This window comes from Salmo salar, chromosome ssa10 (genome assembly GCF_905237065.1).
Source record: "Salmo salar chromosome ssa10, Ssal_v3.1, whole genome shotgun sequence".
In the NCBI taxonomy this organism is placed as follows: domain Eukaryota; kingdom Metazoa; phylum Chordata; class Actinopteri; order Salmoniformes; family Salmonidae; genus Salmo; species Salmo salar.
In genome coordinates, this window is record NC_059451.1 from 35,337,404 (window position 1) to 35,362,983 (window position 25,580).

Genomic DNA, 25,580 nt, shown 5'->3' on the forward strand with positions numbered 1-25,580 from the left:
GGGAAACATTTAGATGTCTTGGAGTAGCCTAGTCAAAGCCCATACCTCAATCCAATTGAGAATCTGTGGTATGACTTAAAGATTGCTGTACACCAGCGGAACCCATCCAACTTGAAGGAGCTGGAGAAGTTTTGCCTTGAGGAATAGGCAAAAATCCCAGTGGCTAGATGTGCCAAGCTTATAGAGGCATACCCCAAGAGACTTGCAGCTGTAATTGCTGCAAAAGGTGGCTCTACAAAGTATTGACTTTGGGGGGTTGAATTGTTATCCACGATCAAGTTTTCAGTTTTTTGTCTTATTTCTTGTTTGTTTCACAAGAAAAAATATTTAGCATCTTCAAAGTGGTAGGCATGTTGTGTAAATCAAATGATACAAACCCCCCCAAAAAATCTATTTTAAATTCAGGTTGTAAGGCAATAAAATAGGAAAAATGCCAAGGGGGTGAATACTTTTGCAAGCCACTGTATAGGTGGACCTGTTTCTTTGTTTAGCGCTTAAATGCTCAATACATAATAGCCGCATGTGCGCACTCCCTCAGAAATTGTTTGAAGACAATATCCTTTCTATTTTATTCAGCTTTGTTCAATTGTATTCTTCATACTATAAAATAATGCCATGGAACTCTAAGGAAATCTTCTCTGCTAAATGAACTAGTATAGCCCACAGCCATATGGCAAAGCCAGATCAGGAACTAATATAAGGACAGGAGCGCTATTGTGTTCTTCTTAAATATATACAGTTGAAGTCGGAAGTTTATAAACACTTAGGTTGGAGTCATTAAAACTCATTTTTCAACCACACCACAAATGTCTTGTTAGCAAACTATAGTTTTGGCAAGATTATTTCACTTATAATTCACTGTATCACAATTCCAGTGGGTCAGAAGTTTACATACTTAAGTTGACAGTGCCTTTAAACAGCTTGGAAAATTCCAGAAAATGATGTCATGCTTAGAAGCTTCTGACATCATTTGAGTCAATTGGAGGTGTACCTGTGGATGTATTTCAAGGCCTAACTTCAAACTCAGTGCCTCTTTGCTTGACATCATGGGAAAATCAAAAGAAATCAGCCAAGACCTCATAAAAAAAAATGTTGACCTCCACACGTCTGCTTAATCCTTGGGAGCAATTTCCAAATGCCTGAAGGTACCACGTTCATCTGTACAAACAAAATTACGCAAGTATAAACACCATGGGACCAACAGCCATCATACCACTCAGGAAGGAGACGCATTCTGTCTCCTAGAGATGAACGTACTGTAGTGCGAAAAGTGCAAATCAACCCCAGAACAACAGCAAAGGACCTTGTGAAGATGCTGGAGGAAACAGGTCCAAAAGTAAATCGAGTCCTAAATCGACATAACCTGAATGGCCGCTCAGCAAGGAAGAAGCCACTGCTCCAAAACCACCATAAAAAAGCCAGACTTCCGTTTGCAACTGCACATGGGGACAAAGATCGTAATTCTTGGAGAAATGTCCTCTGGTCTGATGAAACAAAAATAGAACTGTTTGGCCATAATGACCATTGTTATGTTTGGAGGAAAAGGGGGGAGGATTGCAACCCGAAGAACACCATCCCAACCGTGAAGCACGGGGGTGGCAGCATCATGTTCTGGGGCTGCTTTGCTGCAGGAGGGACTGGTGCACTTCACAAAATAGATAGCATCATGAGGATGGTAAATTATGCTTGGTCGCAAATGGGTCTTCCAAATGGACAATGACCCCAAGCATACTTCCAAAGTTGTGGCAAAATTGCTTAAGGACTACAAAGTCAAGGTATTGGAGTGGCCATCACAAAGCCCTGACCTCAATCCTATAGAAAATTTGTGGGCAGAACTGAAAAAGCATGTGTGAGCAAGGAGGCCTACAAACCTGACTCAGTTACCGTCTCTGGGCTAGTGGGACGTCACCGTCCCACTCTATTCAAAAGCCAGTGGAACAGCGTGGCGCGAAATACAAATACCTCAAAAATGCAATAATTTCAATTTTTCAAACATACGACTATTTTACACCATTTTAAACATAAGACTCTCGTTAATATAACCACATTGTCCGATTTCAAAAAGGCTTTACAGCGAAAGCAAAACATTAGATTATGTTAGGAGAGTACATAGCCCAAAATAATCACACAGCCATTTTCCAAGCAAGCATATATGTCACAGAAACCCAAAGCACAGCTAAATGAAGCACTAACCTTTGATGATCTTCATCAGATGACACTCCTAGGACATTATGTTATACAATACATGCATGTTTTGTTCAATCAAGTTCATATTTATATAAAAAAAGCTTTTTACATTGGTGTGTGATGTTCAGAAAATGTTCCAAATAATCCATAGTTATGTCCAAATACCTCCGTTTTGTTCGTGCGTTCAGGTCACTATCCAAAGGGTAACCCGCGAGCGCATTTCGAGACAAAAAATTCAAAATGTTCCATTACTGTACTTAGAAGCATGTCAAACACTGTTTAAAATCAATTTTTATGGTATTTTTCTCATAAAATAGCGATAATATTCCAACCGGACAATAGTGTATTCATTCAAAGAGGAAAAGAAAAAACAGCGTGGTCTCATGAACACGCATATCCAATCTCTTTGTCACCAGGCAGACCACTGAGAAACTGAGCTACTATACTCTGCCCAGAGACAGGAGACACCTCAATCTGCTTTCTGAAGGCTTCAGAGAGCCAATGGAAGCCTTAGAAAGTGCTACGTAACCCCAGAGATACTGTAGTTTCGATAGAGAATCAAAAGAAGAACTACAAATTCTCAGACAGGCCATTTCCTGCTTGGAATTTTCTCAGGTTTTTGCCTGCCATATGAGTTCTGTTATACTCACAGACACCATTCAAACAGTTTTAGAAACTTCAGAGTGTTTTCTATCCAAATCTACTAATAATATGCATATTCTCGTTTCTGGGCAAGAGTAGTAACCAGTTTAAATTGGGTACGTTTTTTAGCCGGCCGTGAAATTACTACCCCCTAGCCCAGACAGGTTACACCAGCTCTGTCAGGGGGAATGGGCCAACATTCACCCAACTTATTGTGGGAAGCTTGTGGAATGCTACCCAAAATGTTTGACCCAAGTTAAACAATTTAAAGGCAATGCTACCAAATACTAATTGAGTGTACGTAAACTTCTGACCCACTGGGAATGTGATGAAAGAAATAAAAGCTGAAATAAATAATTCTCTCTACTATTATTCTGACATTTCACATTCTTCAAATATAGTGGTGATCCTAACTGACCTAAGACAGGGAATTTTTACTTGGATTAAATGTCAGGAATTGTGAAAAACTGAGTTTAAATGTATTTGGCTAAGGTGTATGTAAACTTCCGACTTCAACTCTATATATTTTTTATATATTAGACCTGTCTAAAATAAATAATGTATGTATTGTGATGGTGTAGGCTATATTAAATGGATTTTTTTACTTTTTAAAATGTAGATGTTCCCAAGGTACAAGGCTTGTAGGCTATGTAGGAAGCCACGAGATGCTAAATGTGTTTATGTTATTAATTAACGGTAAATTACGGTGATACCTGTAGTTATTTGCTTGACAATCACCGGCTGACAAAATTTCATGACAGCCACAGCCCTTTGTACTGTACAGCGGCTCTGCATGGAACTGTTATTGTGGGGTGAGCCTGCAGTCAGACTGGTGTTATTGTGAAGGGACACAGACCCACAGAGACCACCAGATTACTCATTACACACCTACAGCCGGAAAGCGGCAGCAACCCAGGCAGACAAAACAACACATAAAATGGGAACCCAGACAGAGAAAAGGTAAAACCTTTGTAAGTAATAACATTGATGCTCTGGTTCAGGAGTGCCCCCCCCAACCCAGATGGTATGTCCTGCCACAGAGACACAGAGCCAGAGAGCCAAACACTAAGGCCATGTATCAATGGTCCTGGGGGCCGTCCTCCCAGCTGAGCTTTTAACATGAGCAACAGCGACCCACAGACACTCTGTGCATGGCAAACCCCACTGACAAAGGAGAGAGGAGAGGAGAGGGAGAGAATCCAAGTAGAGACAGAGCTCCCCACAGTGGCTGATGGTATGGTGGTCATGGGATGTCATCTTGGGAAGGGGCGATGCATTCAATAAGGTACTGTACTGTACACCAAATGGAAAAAGAAACAGACAAAGAGGGGGGGGGTTAGAGGGGGATATGGTTGTTATTGTAACATTGGAAGTGAACAGGGGTTTCTCCCGGTAAGCTGTGTGGTCAAATGCTAAGTAGGGTGTAGTGTTGCCACAGAGTAAACAGAAGAGAGGAGAGAGAGAGGAGATGAAGGCTGCTGGCTAATCAACTCTCCAATCAGTTTGGCATGGTAATCACCATGACTCCTTGTGAGAATACAAATCAGATGAATTAGATATGAACATCCCAGTCCTATTTCTCCTCTCATCAGAAAAATTCATTAAGAAAATAATAATTCAATTCAAATCGCTTGTTTGTATCCCCTGTCTCTCCATCTCGTTCAATGTCTCTCTATTTTTCCATCTTTCTCAATCTCCCATTTTCTCCCAATAGAGAGAATGAATTCGAGTAAATAGAGAGAGATTTGATCAGGAATCATTGCAATGTTATGATTTCCCTATATAAAATAAAACATTTATTCAGTATGCATGGAGAGCAGTGTTTGTTGTTCAAAACAGGAGATGAGCTGAGACAAACTACTTCAGGGAGTCTCTTTTGCCTCTGTAAATAGCCGGAAGTTTACACACTGTTTACCTAAAAGTGTCTAAGGAGGTATAGTCTACTCAGGGATATCTTTCTGTTTACATTTACACTTGTGAAATCTTTGTTTAGCACTGTAGCTCATTTAAAAATCTCATTTTTGTTGATGCAGTGTTATAAAACATTCATTATTTACTGCAGGTATCTGCTTTAAGACTATAGATGTTGTATATTTAACAAGCATTATTTATCACTCATACATAGGTCCTTCCCTGCTGGCCCACACATCCTCTTCAGTGCACGAAGGTCAATAAATAAAGGTAAACAAATGAATTCATCACAAGCCTCAACAGGACAGAGATTTCTCACCTTGTGAATGGATGAATAGAGGGAGGTTGGCTGGGAGATGAAAGGCTGTTTCATTCAGCTTGGCCGAAGCACTGAGCCCAATGAATAAACTGGCCTTCACCTGCCATGGCAATAGTTCAGAGGGAATTAATGCAAGACACATACATGACAAATAGGAAAAGGGCTAAGCCAGGTTTTATGTCTGCTCCTGGACACAGACCAAGTAAAAGGCCAGGGGAAACCACTGAACAGGGATGGCCAGTAATGGTTATGGAGGACAGCAGTGTGTACAGGCTTTTTTACGACACCTGATTCAACACTAGCCACCTAATTTATGCTCTTAAAAATAGTCCAATGTTAGTTGAATCAGGTGTGTAAGCGCTGGGCTGAACAAATACCTGCATACATTATGGAACATGGCACAGAGGCTCAGGGGAGGGAATGATCAGATCTGCCAGATTTTGTTTGGGTAGCCAGATTCCCAGCTGCAGCAGTCACAGCAGCAGTGTTTTACAGCACCTGTTCTCATTCTCCTAGCTGGCCCAGAGCGTCCCGCTGAGGGTCCATAAATCAGTCGTCGGTACTGGAGAGGGGTGGACAGGTAGAGACACTCTGCTGTCTCTGTCCCTTTTACTGTCATTGCTCTCGTTTTGCTCACTACACTGCCAGTTGTTCTGTCATCAGTAATTTTCAAAGCTGGGGGCCGACAGTGTCTGTCTCGGTCCCCCCCATCTGGCAGAGATAGTGGTGTCTCCCTCCCTTCCTCCTATCCTCTGCTGTCTGTCTTCATAGGAGAGTGATGGGTGAAGAGTTTGTCGTTGAACTGGGTCAAACATCTCTCTCTGATTTTTCAAGCTTCCCTGATTCCCATCCGAGGAATTTCAAAGTAAAAAAAGCACAATAAAAACTCTGAGTCACCTCTTAACCCTCCCATCTGCCAATCCTCCTCCCAGCCCAACATGTGGATACTTGTGTGCTCTAGCCAGAGGGGAATAGCAAACAGGGGAATATAATAGGGAAGTCTAACTAGAACTTGGAAAAACATTAGAAGTTGTTGAGCATATATATGAGTGCTGATCTTCAGGACGAACAAACTCTGCTTTTCAGGGATATTGTAATCATATGCATACATTGTAAGTATTAGCTTTGAGCTTTGCTTTGGCTGTATAGAGAAATAGAGAAATGCTTGTGACATGACCACTCCTTTCACATTCCTTTAATTCCGTACTAAACAGGGTTGGTTGACCTACAATATATTGGTTTGCTTCAGCTTTTTGCATTTCTAGGCACAAATGAGTTATGCTTCATTGTAAGTGGTTAGTAGTTCATAGGTAGGTAGTCTCTATTCACATTTGTGTATAAAATAAATGTTTGATACAGAACACTGCTCATGGATGATTGGTCAAAAATAATTTATCTCTGGCTAATACTTATTATCGATTAATGAATCAATAATCATAATGGATGACCAGTGTCTTCTTAAACGGCTGCAGATTCTGAGTGCTGAAGTTATGACATTTCCTGTTTCTGTCCCATAATTCATAGTGAAACTGGCCAGTTGCTGTTCGGCTTTTGCATTTTTTGGGCAAAAAACATATCTGACTAGACAGGCTTCCTGTGCTCTCTGTTGCCTCTGTCTTTCTTTCTCCCTCATTTTAGATCAGCTGTTTCCATCATCACTCTCTCATGATAGAAGGTCTGATATCAGGCGAAGGGGCATGTACAGGAAGTAAGTCAACATTCTGTTCTGTATAAATGTAAACCATTTGAACATCATCATCATCATCATCCTCCAAAAAAAATTAAGAGTCTCTAGGCTTTTTTGTTGTTTTTGTAGGGCCCCCAAACCCCCCATCGATGAAGTTGTGTCATGGCGACAATCCCTGAAAAAACTCCAGGAGTCTAAAAGTAAGACAATGTACTCTTCTTTACTCTCTCTCTCTACTACTATTGATACTGTTGATTGGTACTGTTGATACAGTCCTACCAAAACATGTGCAGGGAAGTGGTACCAGTATAAGCCTAAAGTCATTGGAACAGGGGGGACAAGCTGGCTGTCGTTGTACATATTTTGTCTTGTGTCGATTAGAGTCAGTTCTCCAGCTGTGATTTATATTAAGCAATTAGTGTGAGTAATGCAGTTTGCTGTTTGTTTGTGTTCCCAAAAGACTAATGAAAAATGGTACACCTGCATGGCTTTATAAGTAGGCTAAGCATTTTGAGAAGGAACAGTAGGCTACAAAGGACAATTATTCTCCCATAAGACATCTGCAATGGTTCACTCACATCTAAAACATGTTTTATGACATTGTACATGTTTTTTTAGGCAACAAAAGTTATTATATTGTTTGCTAATTTATTTGCATTGGTCAGCAACTGTAAATGTCCCATTTAAAAATGGAAGCCCAGAACAACTGTTGGTGAACTTGAAAAAGCATCTCCTTAATATCTCCCTGTCAATTTCCTGAACCAGTTTGACAACTTTGTGGGCTAGCCTGCTCTCTCTAACTAAACCTGTGTTCTGCAGGTCGTGGTCAGTGGCCATGCTTACATGTATGTGCCTGCCTGTGTGAATGTGAGTCTGATTCACACAATCTCCTTTTTATGTCTCTACCGTGTAGCAGGGCAGCTGGCCTTCAGAGAGTTCCTGAGGACAGAGTACAGCGAGGAGAACATCTTGTTCTGGCTAGCCTGTGAGGAGTACAAGACCATCACCACCAGCAATGAGATAGCTATAGCAGCCAAAAGGATCTACACAGAGTTTGTACAGGTCGACGCTCCCAGACAGGTACGTAAAGACATTAGATGGAATGGTGTAGCTTAATCTTCTTTCCCCCTCTCTCTCTCTTTCTTTCATTTATTTTTTTAATTGTTAGCTCTCCCCCTCAAGCTGTCTCTCAATCATTCTGTCTATGTGTCCCTCTCTCTGTCCAACATGATGGCTACACAAAGGCAATGTTTCATTCATTACTCAATTCCAGATAAACATCGACTGTGGGACCAGGCAGGAGATTACAAACAGCATGTCTCAGCCGACCCTGAGCTGCTTCGACAAGGCACAGAGACTGATATACAAGCTGATGAAAAAGGACTGTTATCCCAGATTCCTGAAATCTGAAATCTATCAAGGTCTTTTAGAACCATCAGAAGCCAGCTGAGGTTCCAGAACCTGTCAACAACCAACAGTCTGTGGGCTGACAGGGATTCAACTCTCTCCGCTCTAACTAGCTGCCCATGTTAGTTCAGCATGGTTTAACTCCGGGCTGGAGCACAAAACACAGGGCCCATGCTCTGTAGTCTCTCTAATAATAGTTCATCATCTAGCTCAGTGGCTCCCAATCGTATTCTGAGGTGTGGCCAACCAAAATATTTTCAACGTAAGGTGGGATACTCTCCATATAAATATGCTAATATTATAGATAATAGATACGATTACAAATGTTATACAGTACTGACTTTACTTAGAGTATAAAGCATTATGTATGTTTTATAACTTATTATTATCCATTGATTATCAATTGATTGTTACTTTTAACTGTAATAATGCATGGTATTCTCCTGATGTCTATGTAAACTAGGATATGTCAGACCTGCCATTAAAGCCACGAAAAAAAAGTTTCAGTCAGTCTGTTTTTTTATTTATGTGTTGTTTCTGTCTATGACAGGAATTCAATAAGCCAACCCAACGCAATGTTGTGTATGCGGGTGTATGTCATTAGGATTCAGAAAGCCAATCCAACACAATCAGTGCAGCATCAGCTAAGGTCAGTCTCTTTCTCTCAGTCATACCCTCATGTTGTTCCTCTTTATCTCTCAGACCCAGAGCAACCCCAAACGCTCTGTTCCCTAGGCAACCAGGCCAATGGGCCATCTTTGAGACCTCTCTCTCGCTCCCATCTCTGCCTCTCTCTTGTGTGTTGTGTTTTCACACATTGTACAGTGGGATTTCATGTTGTTTACAGTTAAATTGACCTCTCAGTGTTATGTGTAACACCATTCCAGGTATGTATAGTTTCTCCCCAGCACCGTCTGTGTACGCTATCCATGATGCAGCGAAAATAATAATACTTTTTAAAAAATGAAGTAAGCTTTATGCAACATCTTTCTGAGTATGGACCCATCACACCTTTTATATCTCCCAGCCGGAGGCCATGTACTCTAGAAGGATCAACCACCTGCCTCCACTCCAACACACCAGACACCATCTTCCCTCCACATACAGACCCCCACAAGGATATACACCTGGCATCTTCCACTAGTAAACATAGACACAATTAAATGTAACGCATACCAACCTGCTCTAGGATATGATACCATGTTCATTGCTTCCCTCAGTGAGTCCCACACATCCACACACACATAGGCAATTTAATTGTGTTTCCGGCCAAACTTATACAGTTGCAAGAAAAAGTATGTGAACTCTTTGGAATTACCTCGTTTTCTACATAAATTGTTCAAAAAATGGCACAACAATAGACAAACACAGTGTTAAACTAACAACACACACATTTTTTTTCCCTTGTCTATATTGAATACATAATTTAAACATTCACAGTGTTGGTTGGGAAAAGTATGTGAACCCCTAGGCTAATGACTTCTCCAAAAGCTAATTGGAGTCAGGAGTCAGCTAACCTGGTGTCAAATCAATGAGACGAGATTGGTTAGAGTTGCCCTCCAATATAAAAAACACTCACAAAATGTGAGTTTGCTATTCACATGAAGCATTGCCTGATGTGAATCATGCCTCGAACAAAAGAGATCTCAGAAGATTAAGATTAAGAATTGTTGACTTGCATGAAGCTGGAAAGGGTTACAAAAATATTTCTAAAAGCCTTTATGTTCATCAGTCCACGGTAAGACAAATGTGTCTATAAATGGAGAAAGTTCAGCACTGTTTCTACTCTCCCTAGGAGTGGCCGTCCTGCAAAGATGACTGCAAGAAAACAGCGCAGAATGCTCAATGAGGTTAAGAAGAATCCTAGAGTATCAGCTAAAGACTTATAGAAATCTCTGGAGCATGCTAACATCTCTGTTGACGAGGCAACGATATGTAAAACACTAAATACGAATGGCGTTCATGAGAGGACACCACGGAAGAAGCTACTACTGTCCAAAAAGAAATTGCTGCATGTCTGAAGATCGCAAAAGAGCACCTGGATGTTCCATAGCACTACTAGCTAAATATTCAGTGGACAGATGAAACTACAGTTGAGTTGTTTGGAAGGAACACACAACACTATGTGTGGAGAAAAAAGGCACAGCACACCAACATCAAAACCTCATCCCAACTGTAAAGTATGGTGGAGGGAGCATCATGGTTTGGGGCTAATTTGCTGCCTCATGGCCTGGTCAGCTAGCTATCACCGACGAAAAAAATGAATTCCCAAGTTTATCAAGACATTTTGCAGGAGAATGTTAGGCTGTCTGTCCGCCAATTGAAGGACAACAACCCAAAAAGAAGTACATCAACAACAGAATGGCTTCAATAGAAGACAATACGGCTTCTGGAGTGGCCCAGTCAGAGTCCTGACCTCAACCCGATTGAGATGCTGTGGCATGACCTCGAGAACGGTTCACACCAGAAATCCCAAGAATATTGCTGAACTGAAACAGATTTGTAAAAAGGAATGTTCCAAAAGTACTCCTGACTGTCGTGCAGGTCTTATCCGCAACTACAGAAAACATTTGGTTGAGGTTAGACTGTGATGGCACCTGTCTTATAGGCTCTTAACCAACCATGCTATTTTGTTTGTTTTTTCACGTTTTTCATGACTTTTTTTGTACATAATGTTGCTGCTACCGTCTCTTATGACCGAAAAGAGCTTCTGGACATCAGAACTGGATTGTTCACCTCAAACTGGAAGAAGAGTTATTCTTCAATGAGTCGGACTGGAGGGATATAATACAGACACCCGACCATGCCCAGATCCCCGTTATTCGCTGGAGAAGGAAACTGAGATTTTGCAGAAAGAGATCAGGGTGCCTTGTGAGGATCAGGTGACAAGTAGCTAAGCTGCCCTGACCTTCTGTTCTGCTAGCTAACATTCAATTGCTGGAAAATAAATGGGATGAACTGAAAGCACGTTTATCGTACCAATGGGACATTAAAAATTGTAATATCTTATGTTTCACCGAGTCGTGGCTGAACGACGACATTAAGAACATACAGCTGGTGGGTTATACACTCTATCGGCAGGACAGAACAGCAGACTCTGGTAACACACAGGGCAGGGGCCTATGCATTTATGTAAACAACAGTTGGTGCACGATATCTAAGGAAGTCTCACGGTTTTTCTCGACTGAGGTAGAGTATCTCATGATAAGCTGAAGACCACACTATCTACCTAGAGAGTTTTCATCCGTATTTTTCGTAGCTGTCTATATACCACCACAGACCAATGCTGGCACTAAAACCGCATTCAATGAGCTGTATACCGCCATAATCAAACAGGAAAACGATCATCTAGAGGCGGCGCTCCTAGTGGCAGGGGACTTTAATGCAGGGAAACAAATCAGTTTTACCTAATATCTATCAGCATGTCACATGTGCAACCAGAGGGGAAAAATATTCTCGACCACATTTACTCCACACACAGAGACACATACAAAGCTTTCCCTTGCCCTCCATTTGGCAAATCTGACCATAATTCTATCCTCCTGATTCCTGCAAACAAGCAAAAATTAAGCAGGAAGCACCAGTGGCTCGGTCTATAAAAAAGTGGTCAGATGAAGCAGATGCTAAATTACAGGACGATTTTGCTAGCACAGACTAGAATTTGTTCCGGGATTCTTCCGATGGCATTGCGGAGTACACCACATCAGTCACTGGCTTTATCAATAAGTGCATCGAGGACGTCGTCCCCACAGTGACTGTACGTACATACCCCAACCAGAAGCCATGGATTACAGGCAACATTCGCACTGATCTAAAGGGTAGAGCTGCCGATTGCAAGGAGCGGGACTCTAACCCAGAAGCTTATAAGTAATCCCGATATGCCCTCCGACGAACCATCAAACAGGCAAAGTGTCAATACAGGACTAAGATTGAATCGTACTACACCGGCTCCGACGCTCGTCGGATGTGGCAGGGCCTGCAAACTATTACAGATTACAAAGGGAAGCACAGCCAAGAGCTGCCCAGTGACATGAGCCTACCAGACGAGCTAAATAACTTCTATGCTCGCTTTGAGGCAAGTACCACTGAAACATGCATGAGAGCATCAGCTGTTCTGAACAACTGTGTGATCACGCTTTCCACAGCCGATGTGAGTAAGACCTTTAAACAGGTCAACATTCACAAGGCCACAGGGCCAGACGGATTACCAGGACATGCACTCCGAGCATGCGTTGAGCAACTGGCAAGTGTCTTCACTGACATTTTCAACCTCTCCTTGTCTGAGTCTGTAATACCAACATGTTTCAAGCAGACCACCAGGGGTGCGTGCTCAGTCCCCTCCTGTACTCCCTGTTCACTCATGACTGCACGGCCAGGCATAACTCCAACACCATCATTATGTTTGCTGATGACACAACAGTGTCACCGATAACGATGAGACAGCCTATAGGGAGGAGGTCAGAGTGATCACATTGGGAGAATGTAATGCTGATGTTTCTGCCAAAAAGCAGGTGGTTCTGCAATGCAGCCCATCTGTTACTAAGACTCTAAGTGTGTGTGTGTGTGTGTGTGTGTGTGTGTGTGTGTGTGTGTGTGTGTGTGTGTGTGTGTGTGTGTGTGTGTGTGTGTGTGTGTGTGTGTGTGTGTGTGTGTGTGCAGTTTGTCAAATCAAGTCAAAATGTATTGGTCGCATACAAAGTTTAGCAGATGTTATAGTAACATAAGCATTTTTCTGCACCCACTATCTCCTAACAATGCAGTAAAATGCCAAACAAGTACTGCAGTAAAATGCCAAACAAGTACACAAATAATAAATTAAATAAATATATATATATATATTTATATATATCAAGAAAATTAGGAACGAGTCTAATTAACAATCCAAATAGCACTGTAACAGTAATCCAAATGCAATTTATATGTATTTACAACGGGGTAATTTACGCAAGATCAGCAAGGAACGAGATGTACAGCAGTAGATTTATTAGAGAGAACTATGAACTATAGTGTGTATAAACAGCGTAACTATAATACAATGTACAGTAGATTAAATATTAGAATGAGTTACAGCTGTATGTTGAGAATGCAGTAGGGTCCAGTGGTTTATTGTCTATACCATGGAACAGCAGCGTTGGCTGTGTGAATGTGTGTGTGTGTGTGTGTGTGTGTGTGTGTGTGTGTGTGTGTGTGTGTGTGTGTGTGTGTGTGTGTGTGTGTGTGTGTGTGTGTGTGTGTGTGTGTGCATTTGTCTGTGATAGCTTGTGTGTGTGTTTGTGATAGTGAGTGAGTGTGCATCACCTGGTAGATGGCTAGTGATGGCTCTTCAACAGTCTGATGGTCCAATAGAAGCTCTCGGTCTTAGCTCTGATGCACATGTACTGTCTCTTTCTGTCAGACGATGACCAAGTGAACAGTCCGTGGCTCGGGTGACTGAGGTTGTTAATGTTCTTGTGTGTGCGTACGTGCTTGCATGTGTTTCTGTTTGTGGTATGTGCATGTGTTTCTGTCTAACTACAGAAGAGAGGAAAGTTCTCTAACCAAGACGGCGTCTGCCATTTGGAATATGAAACTTGAAGACAGAACATTAATAAGACAGTAGGGTTATAAACGAGATGAGACCAGTGACACAGTAACATCTACATAATACCACACCAGCCCGGGGATACAGCAGGGATTTAGGTCTCTACAAAACATACTATTGCATTAAAATAATCTCCCTTTCAGGGCTGGGATGATAATACAAATCTGCCTGAGCCAATACAAAGATTGGATCAAAGCAACATAAACAATATCTCTGTCAATTATAGGACAGGGCATTGTTTGGGACTGAAGAAAAGACAATAACACAGCATAATATATTTGGAAACAAAGAAACATGACTTCAAGTTCCAAGTGTAAAGTGAAGTTTTAATTCGGTAGTTGAAGGTGACATTACATATAGAAACACTATTTTGTCTTTGTTCCTTTAAAACCTGGTTGCATAAACAAGTTAGCGCAGGCAGGGACAGACAAAATAACTGTGAAATCTCACAACATGGTAGAGACTTCATGCCATGCTAATCACATGTCCCACTGGGTTGGCAGAGGGCAAGGGACATTAGGAAGAAGGATAGTTCTGAAAGCCTCTCAATCATCTCTTGGTGTGTGTGTGTGTGTGTGTGTGTGTGTGTGTGTGTGTGTGTGTGTGTGTGTGTGTGTGTGTGTGTGTGTCTGAAAATATCTGAAACCCTACCTCTTCTTAGAGGGTCTTAAATATTCCCACAGCACTCCCCCCTTTTACTATGATATCTTACGAAGGTCCTGAACCTCCCTATTTGTAACATTCTACTGATATTGCCCTAAAAATAAATACTTTACCCAAGACTATAATAATATTTCCCATTGACTATCGTGGTTTTTCAGATCCCCTAACAATACAGTTTGCAGGTCCATCTAAAATATTATGAGATAGTAAGTACTATTCCTGGACCTGACTCCAAAAGCGAGCGATCGATGGACAGTACCAACAAATATGCTCTATGGATTCTGTTTAATTTAATCCCATCCCTATTCTGATAGACCCCTGTGATGGCTGGGTGCTGATTTGGGAGACAGACAGGGAGGGGATAGAGGTCGTGAGGCCCCAGCAGGTTGGCCTTCTCTGGGCTGCAGAGCAGAAGAGATAACTCCCTGGGACTTTGCGTCTGGTAAAGTAGCAGCGGAAGAACTCATGGAGGGAGGGAGATAAGGTGTCTGAGACTCTGCTGAGTCCCACAAATTGTCCCTGGTCCTGACTGGGAAAGGCTGAAGTCCTTTCACAGCTTACCTCCTGCAGTAGGGCTTTCTGCACTCTAATACCAAGCATTAAAGGTTTAGAAATGGGTTTCTTACATTATCTGGGAACATACCTTATCCCTAGTTCCTTCTGAACACCCCATTCTGAACACACACACACGCACACACAGTCCTCACCTCTGATTCCCTCACCCCAGATGCTGCTTTGACAGTAAAGGTTAACAGTTCAGTATATATGATGAAGGGTTTGCAGGTATGTTTGGAAAGTCAGTATTTGAGGATACATTTTTGAGGAGACATTTTTCAAATGAAATTATTTTATCATATTTGCTCCCTTCTCAGCATTAACTACTACTGAATGTACAGCTCGGTTTCTTATTAATATCCACTAGATGGCAGCAAAGACGCCATTTCAAATTTACATTTACATTTTACATTTTAGTAATTTAGCAGACGCTCTTATCCAGAGCGACGCACAGTAGTGAGTGCATACATTTCATACAATTTCATGCATAACTTTTTCTGAACAAATTATGAATTACGAGTCAAAGTTTCAAAGAGAAATTGAAATTCATGAGCAAATGAACCATGGACCAGCTTAGTTTTTTTAAATATATTTTTTATCTCAACCTATACATTTAACAGGGCCATATGCTATTGTTTCTGAATAATGCCATTGCATAAACTCTTTTCACTTTTGTGAACAAGTGAACCAAATCTCTAGTCCTTGCAACCACACTGTAGATTCTGCTGACCTAGGCCCGACAGACATGAGAATTTGAACCATAACGCCTGAGCTGTTTTTTCTATGAGGGGATTTCAGAAACCACAAAATATAACACTGTCAGTCTGACTTCTCCTGAATCTCCTGTGTTTCCTTGAATGCCAAGCCGTTTCACTTCCACCTCAGTTCAGAGGAAGTCTGTGAGGGTTTTGCAGACACAGACACCCTGCCTGTCCTCAGAGCTGTGGAGAATGGTGTCCCTCATCCCAACACTTAGAGCTGTGGAAAATGGTGTCCCTCATCCTAACACTCTATAAGCCTGACAATGGGTGCCAGCTTGCTGCAGCACCTAGTCCATAGTGCTTTTACCTCTCCACTGGTTTTCCGATTGCAGGTAAAGGAAAGGAGGAGAACAGGAAGCCACTTAAGACTATTGGGACCCACATTGAGTCATGCATCACAAAACTATGATAGCCTCACCTATCGTAGGTGTGTACGTCATAAGCGGCAGCAGAATAGTAAGGGTGTGCACGTCCACTTGTTTTATGTGTCAATAAAGTTTCAGCAGCACACTGGCATTTGAAAGTTGCTTTGCATAGTTTGACAATAACATTGGCACTCCTGAGATGAGATTGTCCTCATATATTTGCAGTTTTTCCCCAATATACAATAGTTATCCGATAATATGCCTCTTTACATTGTCTACTGTACCTTCATGTTGTAACGCTGTAGTAATCTGCCTTCCTGTTCTTACACTATGTAAATGACTGTGTTGTTACTAGGTTATTATTGTAAAGATGATTTATTTAATGAGATGTTAGTGAGATGCTAGTGCAATGCAACAACTCCTGCTAGCAGGTCAGATATTATTGACAGTAAGAACAAAACTGAAAACTGAGAACTGAGGCAAGACTGAGTCTCCTTTCTCAAAATGTTGAATATTGAAGTACAGAATTTCACAATTGACGCTATGTTGCTAAATTGAGTTAAAATCAGTAGCACTTTCACAATAGGGATTGCCAAAACACTGTAATCGGTGGAAATAAACGGTTACATTGACATCCTGAGGCGTTAGTTCACTCATGGTTATTGCGAATGTGAGAAAGGTTATGTTTCTAGTCATGTCAGAGATGATTAGGTGCAAGTTGATTTGAGTGCATTCTTTGTAAACCAAAATGATATTTACTAAGCACATCTAGAACCTCTCTCTTGGTACCACACCATCTTACAAGGAAGCAGACAAGTCAATGACAAAACAATAACCTTACCAACTGTCTGCTGACACAATATCAAAATTACAGAACAGAACAAATTGTCTCTACAAGACTTCATGCTCTACCACAAATACAACTGTTTGGGTTCAATGTACGTTATGGACAGTGGTGTGGCCGTCCCTCTCCCAGATAGACCCAGACAGACTAACAGAGCTAACATGGTCCTACTCTATTCACAGGCCAGGCAATTAATGAATTGACTGTTTCCTCTGCTGTCTCTTAGCTACTCATTATAATTTAATTACAGCTACATTTAATTAGCCAGTCATCTAAAGACCTCATAATAGGTGTCACAGCCTGAGGCTCCACTTGAGAGAAGAGAGAGAGAGAGAAACAGAGAGAGAGAGAGAGAAATCGAGAGAGAAAGAGAGAGCAAGAGCGAGAGAGCGAGAGAGTGAGATAGAGAGAGAGAGAGAGAGAGAGAGAGAGAGAGAGAGAGAGAGAGAGGCAGAAAGAGGAATAGCTGCTCTAAGGGTAACTTTCTCTGCTGGAAGATACAGTAGCACAGTACAGTTCCACTAAACATTTAGGAATGTCACATCAGATATCACAAAATAAATCCCTCTGTCAGGGTTTAACCTCCAGGTCATAGTCTACAAATACTAATAATGGAATTTTGGGGGATTTTTAGTTGCCCTCTACAGTCAACAATTACCTTTTATATAGTAAGTAATTAAATGAAGTTGAATGAATGTTGACTTCGATTGTAAAAAAAAATCGAATGAAATTTGACTGAAGTAATTGCCTGCTATAATGTGTTCAAGTGCTAGCGTAAAAATACACATTCTAAGAATTGAGCCATTTACAATGTAAATGTACTTTTAATCTGTCTGTCTGTATATTTCAAGACATGGCATATGAGGGCGCAGTGAGATACCGGCTGGGTTGGATGATACTTTTCTCATTAACCATTTCTAAAAAAACATATACAGTACTTCAAAATGGGAAATCAACCAATCCTCCATAGTTAACACAGTGGAAATGTCAACTTATTTATTATCTAAATGTTGAAAGTGTGTGGGCGACATAGAGAAACGAAATGGTACAGTTTGAGGCCATGTGGCCGAGAGTGATGCTGGCGCTGGAGATGGGGGTATGAGCAGCTGTGTCTGGCCAGGGATGATGTTGTGGATGTTTGTGTGTGTCTGTATGTTGTCATTTGTATGTGTATGTTTAGTTTTGTATTGTAAAAATAAAATACAAAAATAAAATAAATGCAGCCATTTACAGTATCAATATAGTTCTCTGTCAATCATGTTGACTGTGGACTGCAAGTCGACATGTCCCAATGTCCACATCCTATGATGCAACATCATGGCTGACTGGTAGTTTCACACCCTATGTTGAAATAATACCAAAAAAATGACGGGGGTACCGGTTAGTGGAGGTAATTTGTAGGTAAGGGTAAAGTGAAGTGACTAATGCATACTGTATATAATAAACAGCGAGTAGCAGCAGTGTAAAAACGAAAGGGGGGTGCGGCAATTTGATTAATTGTTCAGCAGTCTTACGGCTTTGGGGTAGAAGCTGTTAAGGAGCCTTTTGGTCCTAGACTTGGCGCTCCAGTACCGCTTGCCGTGCGATAGCAGAGAGAACAGTCTATGACTTGGGTGATCGGAGTCTTTGAAAAATGTTTGGGCTTTCCTCTAACACCGCCTAGTATATAGGTCCTGGATGACAGGAAACTTGGCCCCAGTGATGTACTGGGCCGTACGCACTACCCTCTGTAGCGCATTACGGTCAGATACCGAGCAGTTGCCATACCATGCGGTGATGCAACCGGTCAGGATGCTCTCGACGGTACAGCTGTAGAACTTTTTGAGGATCTGGGGACCCATGCCAAATCTTTTCAGTCTCCTGAGGGGGAAAAGGTGTTGTCGTGCCTTCTTCACAACTGTCTTGGTGTGTTTGGGCCATGATAGTTCGTCGGTGATGTGGACACCAAGGAACTTGAAACTCTCGACCCGCTCCACTACAGCCCCGTCGATGTTAATGGGGGCCCGTTCGGCCCGCCTTTTCCTGTACTACATGATCAGCTCCTTTGTCTTGCTCACATTGTCTTGTTCACACATGTTGCATGTGTTGGTGTCCCTCTTTACCACCCTGAAATTTGATACACCTGAATGGAATGGATGAAAAGAAACAAACAGGAAAACACAATTACTTCCGCTCCAGTAAATCACATCAATAAACATTGGATGAGTGTCTGGATCACCCATAGTGATCTTTTCCATCCTGCTACACAAACTTCAAAATAAACAAAACAAAATACTCACAGAGCTCAAAGGGTGTCATTGTAGATTCCTTCTGTTAAGAACCAGTCATACATCTCAGATTTATAATCTAATCTTCACTGAGAGTGACAGGCAGGACTTCCATGGAACATTGTGTTACCAAAGTGTTTTCCCCATAAGATACCATTTTGTGTTTTCTCTCACACCTTTACTCTGTTACTGATACAATGTCAACACAAGGGTAGTGATATGATATGGGGCTGGTCATTGGTGTTTATGTGAGTGGAAGTAGAGTGAGAGAATGCTGCACACGCACATGCGCACACACACACACACAGGCACACACGTACGCTACAGTACATACTGTACCTAGAGCATGACTCATCTGTTCATCCTTGTCCAAATCTGATTCACCAAGACACACCTCTATTTAGTTTAGTTGTATTTGTGTAAGACAATGTATTTTCATAGTATCTGCATGTATGTATCTAATGGAAAACTTAGTTAGTTCACAATGAATCCCTAAAATATGTATGGAATTATAAATCAACATATAACCACATTATTGGTGCAAAACACATAACACAAGAAACACAAATCAAATCACCACAAAAGGTCACATCTATGTGAGTATATTAATTATTTCTTCCTGGGGTTTAGTTTTTCCATTTCCACTAGCACAAACAACATACATTTTTATATCCTCTGATGTCAGGGTTTATATGTTTTCATTGTGACCCCCTTTGGGACCCAGCCATTAGTCAAGCATGTCAAATGAGATACACATGAGGCGATTCTCAGTAGGTGGGTTGCCCTTCTGCTTTTACCCCTCCACATCACACACCATGTCAGTACCAGGGTTTGTAGCTAGGAAAGTTCAAAATACTCACACTAACTATAGGTAGATGTGACCAGCCGATCTCTCCACAGGAGTCCACAAACACACCACAACACTCTAGGGGGAACTCGGGGGGAAGCTTCAAAAAAATGATTTGCATGTTATGAAATTCCATATGACTACGATTTCAGTGAGTCTTTCTATTCTTATCTATGGCTAGGGTAACCTAAGCCAAAATAAAGCAGCAATAAGAAGATCAACATAATCTGAGTCACAAGCCTTGTTGCAATAGATGAGAATATTGGACCACTCCCAGTTTTACAGACACACCTTGATAGGACAGTATGATGGTTACCCATTCAGATTGCCATGGCCATGGCCCCTTTTTCTATTACATATTATTCTCCCTCTTATGTTACCAAAGTTACCATTCACAGTAAATGACAGATGTTCTCAGGAAGTTGTATGTGGAGGAGTATAGATGTGAGTAAACCCTGACGATCATATTAAGGTGGGCAGACAGACACTGCTCCTTAATATCTTCCTGTTTTAAAATATGGTCATTTCCATTCACTGGCATGCAATGTCTTCAGAGGGAATTATTATAGTGTTGAATCATGAAAGATGTGTCTTCATAGAGTGTGATTTAGTAATATATGTACTATTTATACTATAAAACACAAACACTGTAGGAAATATCTCTCAAAAGTTCCATTATATTGATGAATGGAAAAAACGGTGGAAGAAAGCGGGGAAAATGTGAAGAAATTTGAAATTAGAACTGTACAGGAATGTAAATGCCCTAGGGGAGTTATGGTAAGCTGTGTGTTTATACCTGAGGTACAGTATCTAGGGGTGGCTTGCACCAGCAAGTCCCAAATGTCACAAGAACAAACCTCTCCTGAGACTCCTGAGATGCCCATACAGTGTACAGCTATCTCCTAGGAGGAAACACTGTCATTTACGTGAAGATGCCAAAACTATTATTTTCAAAGATACAGATCAATGAATTTAAGGATCTGCTGCAAAATATGACACAGACGAGAAGGTAAGCTAATGTACCGTACCAGTCAAAAGTTTGGACACAGGCCCCGCGAGTGACGCAGTGGTTTAAGGCACTGCAGTGTTAGCTGTGCCGCTAGAGATTCTTGGTTCGAGTCCAGGCTCTGTCGCAGCCAGCCGCAACTGGGAGACCCATGGGGCGGCGCCCAATTGGCCCAGCGTCGTCTGGGTTAGGGGAGGGTTTGGCCGATGTCCTTGTCCTATTGTGCACTAGTGACTCCTGTGGTGGGCTGGGCGCAGTGCTCGCTGACACGGTTGCCAGGTGTACGGTATTTCCTCCAACAGATGGCTGGCTTCCGGGTTAAGTGGGCATTGTGTCAAGAGGTTGTGTTTTGGAGGACACACGGCTCTCGACCTCCATCTCTCCCGAGTCCATAAGGAAGTTGCAGCAATGAGACAAGACTGTAACTACCAATTGGATAACACAAAAAAGGGGTAAAACATTTTTAAAAGTTTGGACACATCTACACATCCAAGGGTTTTTCTTTATTTTCTACATAGTGAAGACATCAAAACTATGAAATAACACATATGGAATCATGTAGTAACCAAAAAAGTGTTCATAAACAACTCAAAATATATTTAGATTCTTCAAAGTAGCCAACTTTTGCCTTGACGACAGCTTTGCACACTTCATGAGGAATGCTTTCCCAACAGTCTTGAAGGAGTTCCCACATATACTGAGCACTTGTTGGCTGCTTTTCCTTCACTCTGTGGTCCACCTCATCCCAAACCTTCTCAATTGGGTTGAGGTCGGGTGATTGTGGAGGCCAGGTCATCTGATGCAGCACTCCATCACTCTCCTTCTTGGTCAAATAATCCTTACACAGCCTGGAGGTGTGGTTTGGGTCATTGTCCTGTTGAAAAACAAATTATAGTCCCACTAAGCGCAAACCAGATGGGATGGAGTATCGCTGCAGAATGCTGTGGTAGCCATGCTGGTTAAGTGTGCCTTGAATTCTAAATAAGTCACAGACAGTGTCACCAGCAAAGCACCCCCACTCCATCACACCTCCTCCTCCATGCTTCATGGTGGGAACAACACACATGTCTGTGTGAGACGCTACTCTGCGGCGGTTGGAACCAGAAATCTCACATTTGGACTCATCAGACAGAAGGACAGATTTCTACCGGTCTAATGTCCATTGCTCGTGTTTCTTGGCCCAAGCAAGTCTCTTCTTCATATTGGTGTCTTTTAGTAGTGGTTTCTTTGCAGCAATTCAACCATGAAGGCCTGATTCACGCAGTCTCCTCTGAACAGTTGATGTTGAGATGTGTCTGTTACGTGAACTCTGTGATGTATTTCTTTGAGCTGCAATCTGAGGTGCAGTTAAATCTAATGAACTTAACTCTGGGTCTTTCTATCCTGTGGCGGTCCTCATGAGAGCCAGTTTCATCATAGCGCTTGATGGTTTTTGGGACTGCACTTGAAGAAACGTTCAGTTCTTGAAATGTTCCGCATTGACTGACCTTCATATCTTAAAGTAATGATGGACTGTCGTTTCTCTTTTCTTATTTGAATAAACTTTTACCAAATAGGGCTATCTTCTGTATACCACCCCTACCTTGTCACAACACAACTGATTGGCTCAAACACATTAAGAAGGAAAGAAATTCCACAAATTAACTTTTAACAGGGTACACCTGTTAATTGAAATGCATTCCAGGTGACTACCTCGTGAAGCTGGTTGAGAGAATGCCAAGTGTGCAGAGCTGTCATCAAGTCAAAGGGTGGCTACGGTGAAGAATCTCACATTTGTTCAACACTTTTTCGGTTACTACATGATTCCATATGTGTTATTTCATAGTTTTGATGTCGTCACTATTATTCTACAATGTAGAAAATAGTAAAAATAAAGAAAAACCCTTGTATGAGAAGGTGTGTCCAAACTTTTCACTGGTACTGTATATATCTAGGAAAGAGGCATTTTAAGTATTCAATATATACAAACACATGAGGACAAATATAATATAATAAAACGAAATGCAGTAAGTGTTTTATATTTACACCAATACAGAAATAAAGAGAAGCTGTTGGTAATATATCAAGATCAGATCTTAATGTATACTACTTCCTCAATTTCCACAGGATCGATATCCTTTTAAGCCGAAAAAGATAGAAAAAAGACATTCAGTGTATTCTGGTACAGAAGATAAATGATGACTCCTTTTCTACAAAAATCAAGTAAGTACAGCAACAGTAGAGACTATTTCACAACAATAACATGTCAAATAGTAATATTGATTTACAAAACCCATCTAATCCAAAAACGTGTCGTCAAGCGGACAGTAGAAGAATTCAAACAACTCTTGAGAAAGAGTTGAAGGACAAAAGTAAGGACAACTGTTTTAACTACATTGGCCCAGAGTACATTTGTTATCTTCAATAGTACAGTCTCATAAGACCACCTTCTGACTTTAGCATGCTAATCCCACAGGGTTCTTTGCAGCCTGCAGATCCTTCCTGCAGTCTGAATTCCGTGAGGAGAATATTGAGTTCTGGCTAGCATGCCGTGACTACAGAGAGAACACCTCACCAGCCGACCTCTCCTGGAAAAAGCAAAAGAGATCTACCAGGAGTTCCTCCATCCCCAGGCCCAGTGAGAGGTCAGTTAGTCAGGCTATGCTTCAGCTTTCACCTTGGTAGTAGCAGCTATCCAAATGATAACATATTACAAGCTAAAGTAGCATACCCACAAATGTAGGTATAATTCCTAAAGTGTGACTAGATAATACCATGTACTTTGCTGATGTGGGAAAAGGCTATTTCATAATAGAGATAGCAAGATGACGGGCAAAGATAACAGCCTCTCATCAGAATCATTTGACAACCATTGTAACTTTCTGACATGGGAAAATTACTCTTTCAAAATACAAATAGCAAGCAGATGGGACAATATATGATTTGAGCAAGCTCATGCAATGAATGAATGAATTGGCAAGCTTAGGGTGGAAAGATGACCATATCGTTCCGCTCAGGCGTTTCATAAAATTTCCCTTCACACTCATTGTCATGGTTTGTGTTTCGCCCCTACAATATAACATTGACCACCACTATGAAGATCAAAACATCCATGAAGTCTCCTGGTCTGTGCTGCTTTGATGAGGCAGTGAGAAATGTGTACAGACTGATGGAGAGAGACTCATGCCCCAGGTTCCTCAGGTCAGACGCCTACCTAGGGCTCAGACGCAAAGCCAGGACCCTCTGGTAGAGGTCAGGGATCAAGGGTTTCAGAGTCAAGATTCACAAAGTCAAACAAGGAGAATGACCACAGGAAATGACTTATGAGTTGTAGATGAAGAATAAATTAATATAAAGTATGGAGAAGGATTAGAGATGAGTGGTGTGTAGTGATGAGTGGTGACAATGATTCAGAGTACTTAACAGTACATTCATTCAAACCTCTAGATCACGTGTCAAACTCATTCCACGGAGGGCCGAGTAAATGCGTGTTTTTCGCTCCTCCCTTGTACTTGATCAATGAATAAGGGTCACTAAAGACTCCTGGTTGCCTAGGTCTTAATTGAAAGGAAAAACAAAAAATCTGCATACACTAGGCCCTCCATGGAAAAAGTATGACACCCCTGCTGTAGACTGACTGACAAGTCAAAAGTGGCGTTTGCGTCAAAAGTCAAATTCTAGGGAATTTTTATAGATTGGAATGACGGTACAGCATGTCTAAATGGAAAGACTTAAGTTATGAATGGTTACAGAAATAACTTGCATATGGTTGCAAAAATGCAGAACTAAGAGGCTGTTAAATCTTCTATTAAAGTGTCCTTTGTTGTGGAATAGGAACAAATCTCTCTTCATTCCATGCTAATTGGGCATTATATGTATACGTCAACAATATGAAATATGAATAACAGTTATTTGTTTAACTCTGTTAATACTAATATAGCATGGATGTATCATGTCAGTTTCAATGTACATTATACTTCCACAAATCAGGATGTAAATGTTGTCAGGATGGAGGGTTATCATTGACTTGTCCTATGACACTGAGTAATCGTCTGTGGTCGGTGGGCATGGAGACTCACACAAAAACATTTTCCACAGCCTGCTACCTGCCTACCTGTAAGGCTGTTGTGCTCACATGTCAACTGTGTCATGAAGTTGGGAAAAAAATTGCCCTGTCACTCTTGACCCCTCTCTGTAGATGGCTCTATTCCTCAAAGTTGTGTCTTAAAAAGGCCATCTGGATGGCTCTAACAATAACTGTGAGTTTGACTCAGGACACCCACCAGTGGATTCAGTCATATGCCGTGATGCGTGGCAAATCACCCTGAATTTGTCCCCTTGTTAGGGAAGTCATCTCATCACCAAGGAACAACAGTTTTTTTTCGATGGCGACTTTTAGCAACTATGCACACTTCTTCGCTCCATCTAGATGTCCAAACCGCTGAAAGACACAAGGCTAGCTCAGCAGGATCTTCAATTGAGTATTGCATGATGATTCTGAGATAAACTACAATTTATTACACATACAAGGTTATGAATAAAAGCAGACTTCAATGGGA

The 25,580-nt window shown here is 41.4% G+C and overlaps 1 protein-coding gene across 4 annotated transcripts; it reads left to right on the forward strand.

Annotated features, from left to right (window-relative positions):
• Positions 1 to 5,983: 5,983 nt before the first annotated feature.
• LOC106560359 (regulator of G-protein signaling 21) lies at positions 5,984 to 8,644 on the forward strand. 4 transcript variants are annotated; one of them, XM_014123200.2, is made up of 5 exons: positions 5,984 to 6,171; positions 6,698 to 6,767; positions 6,876 to 6,946; positions 7,660 to 7,826; positions 8,020 to 8,644. In XM_014123200.2, the coding sequence occupies exons 1-5, from the start codon at positions 6,105 to 6,107 to the stop codon at positions 8,194 to 8,196; spliced, it is 552 nt and encodes a 183-aa protein (XP_013978675.1). In that variant the 5' UTR covers positions 5,984 to 6,104; the 3' UTR covers positions 8,197 to 8,644. The 4 variants fall into 4 exon arrangements, with proteins under 4 accessions (XP_013978675.1, XP_013978674.1, XP_045543655.1 ...); XM_014123199.2 differs by having other exon boundaries at positions 5,987 to 6,171; positions 6,855 to 6,946; XM_045687699.1 differs by having other exon boundaries at positions 5,987 to 6,171; positions 6,855 to 6,946; positions 7,663 to 7,826.
• The last annotated feature ends 16,936 nt before the right edge of the window (positions 8,645 to 25,580 follow it).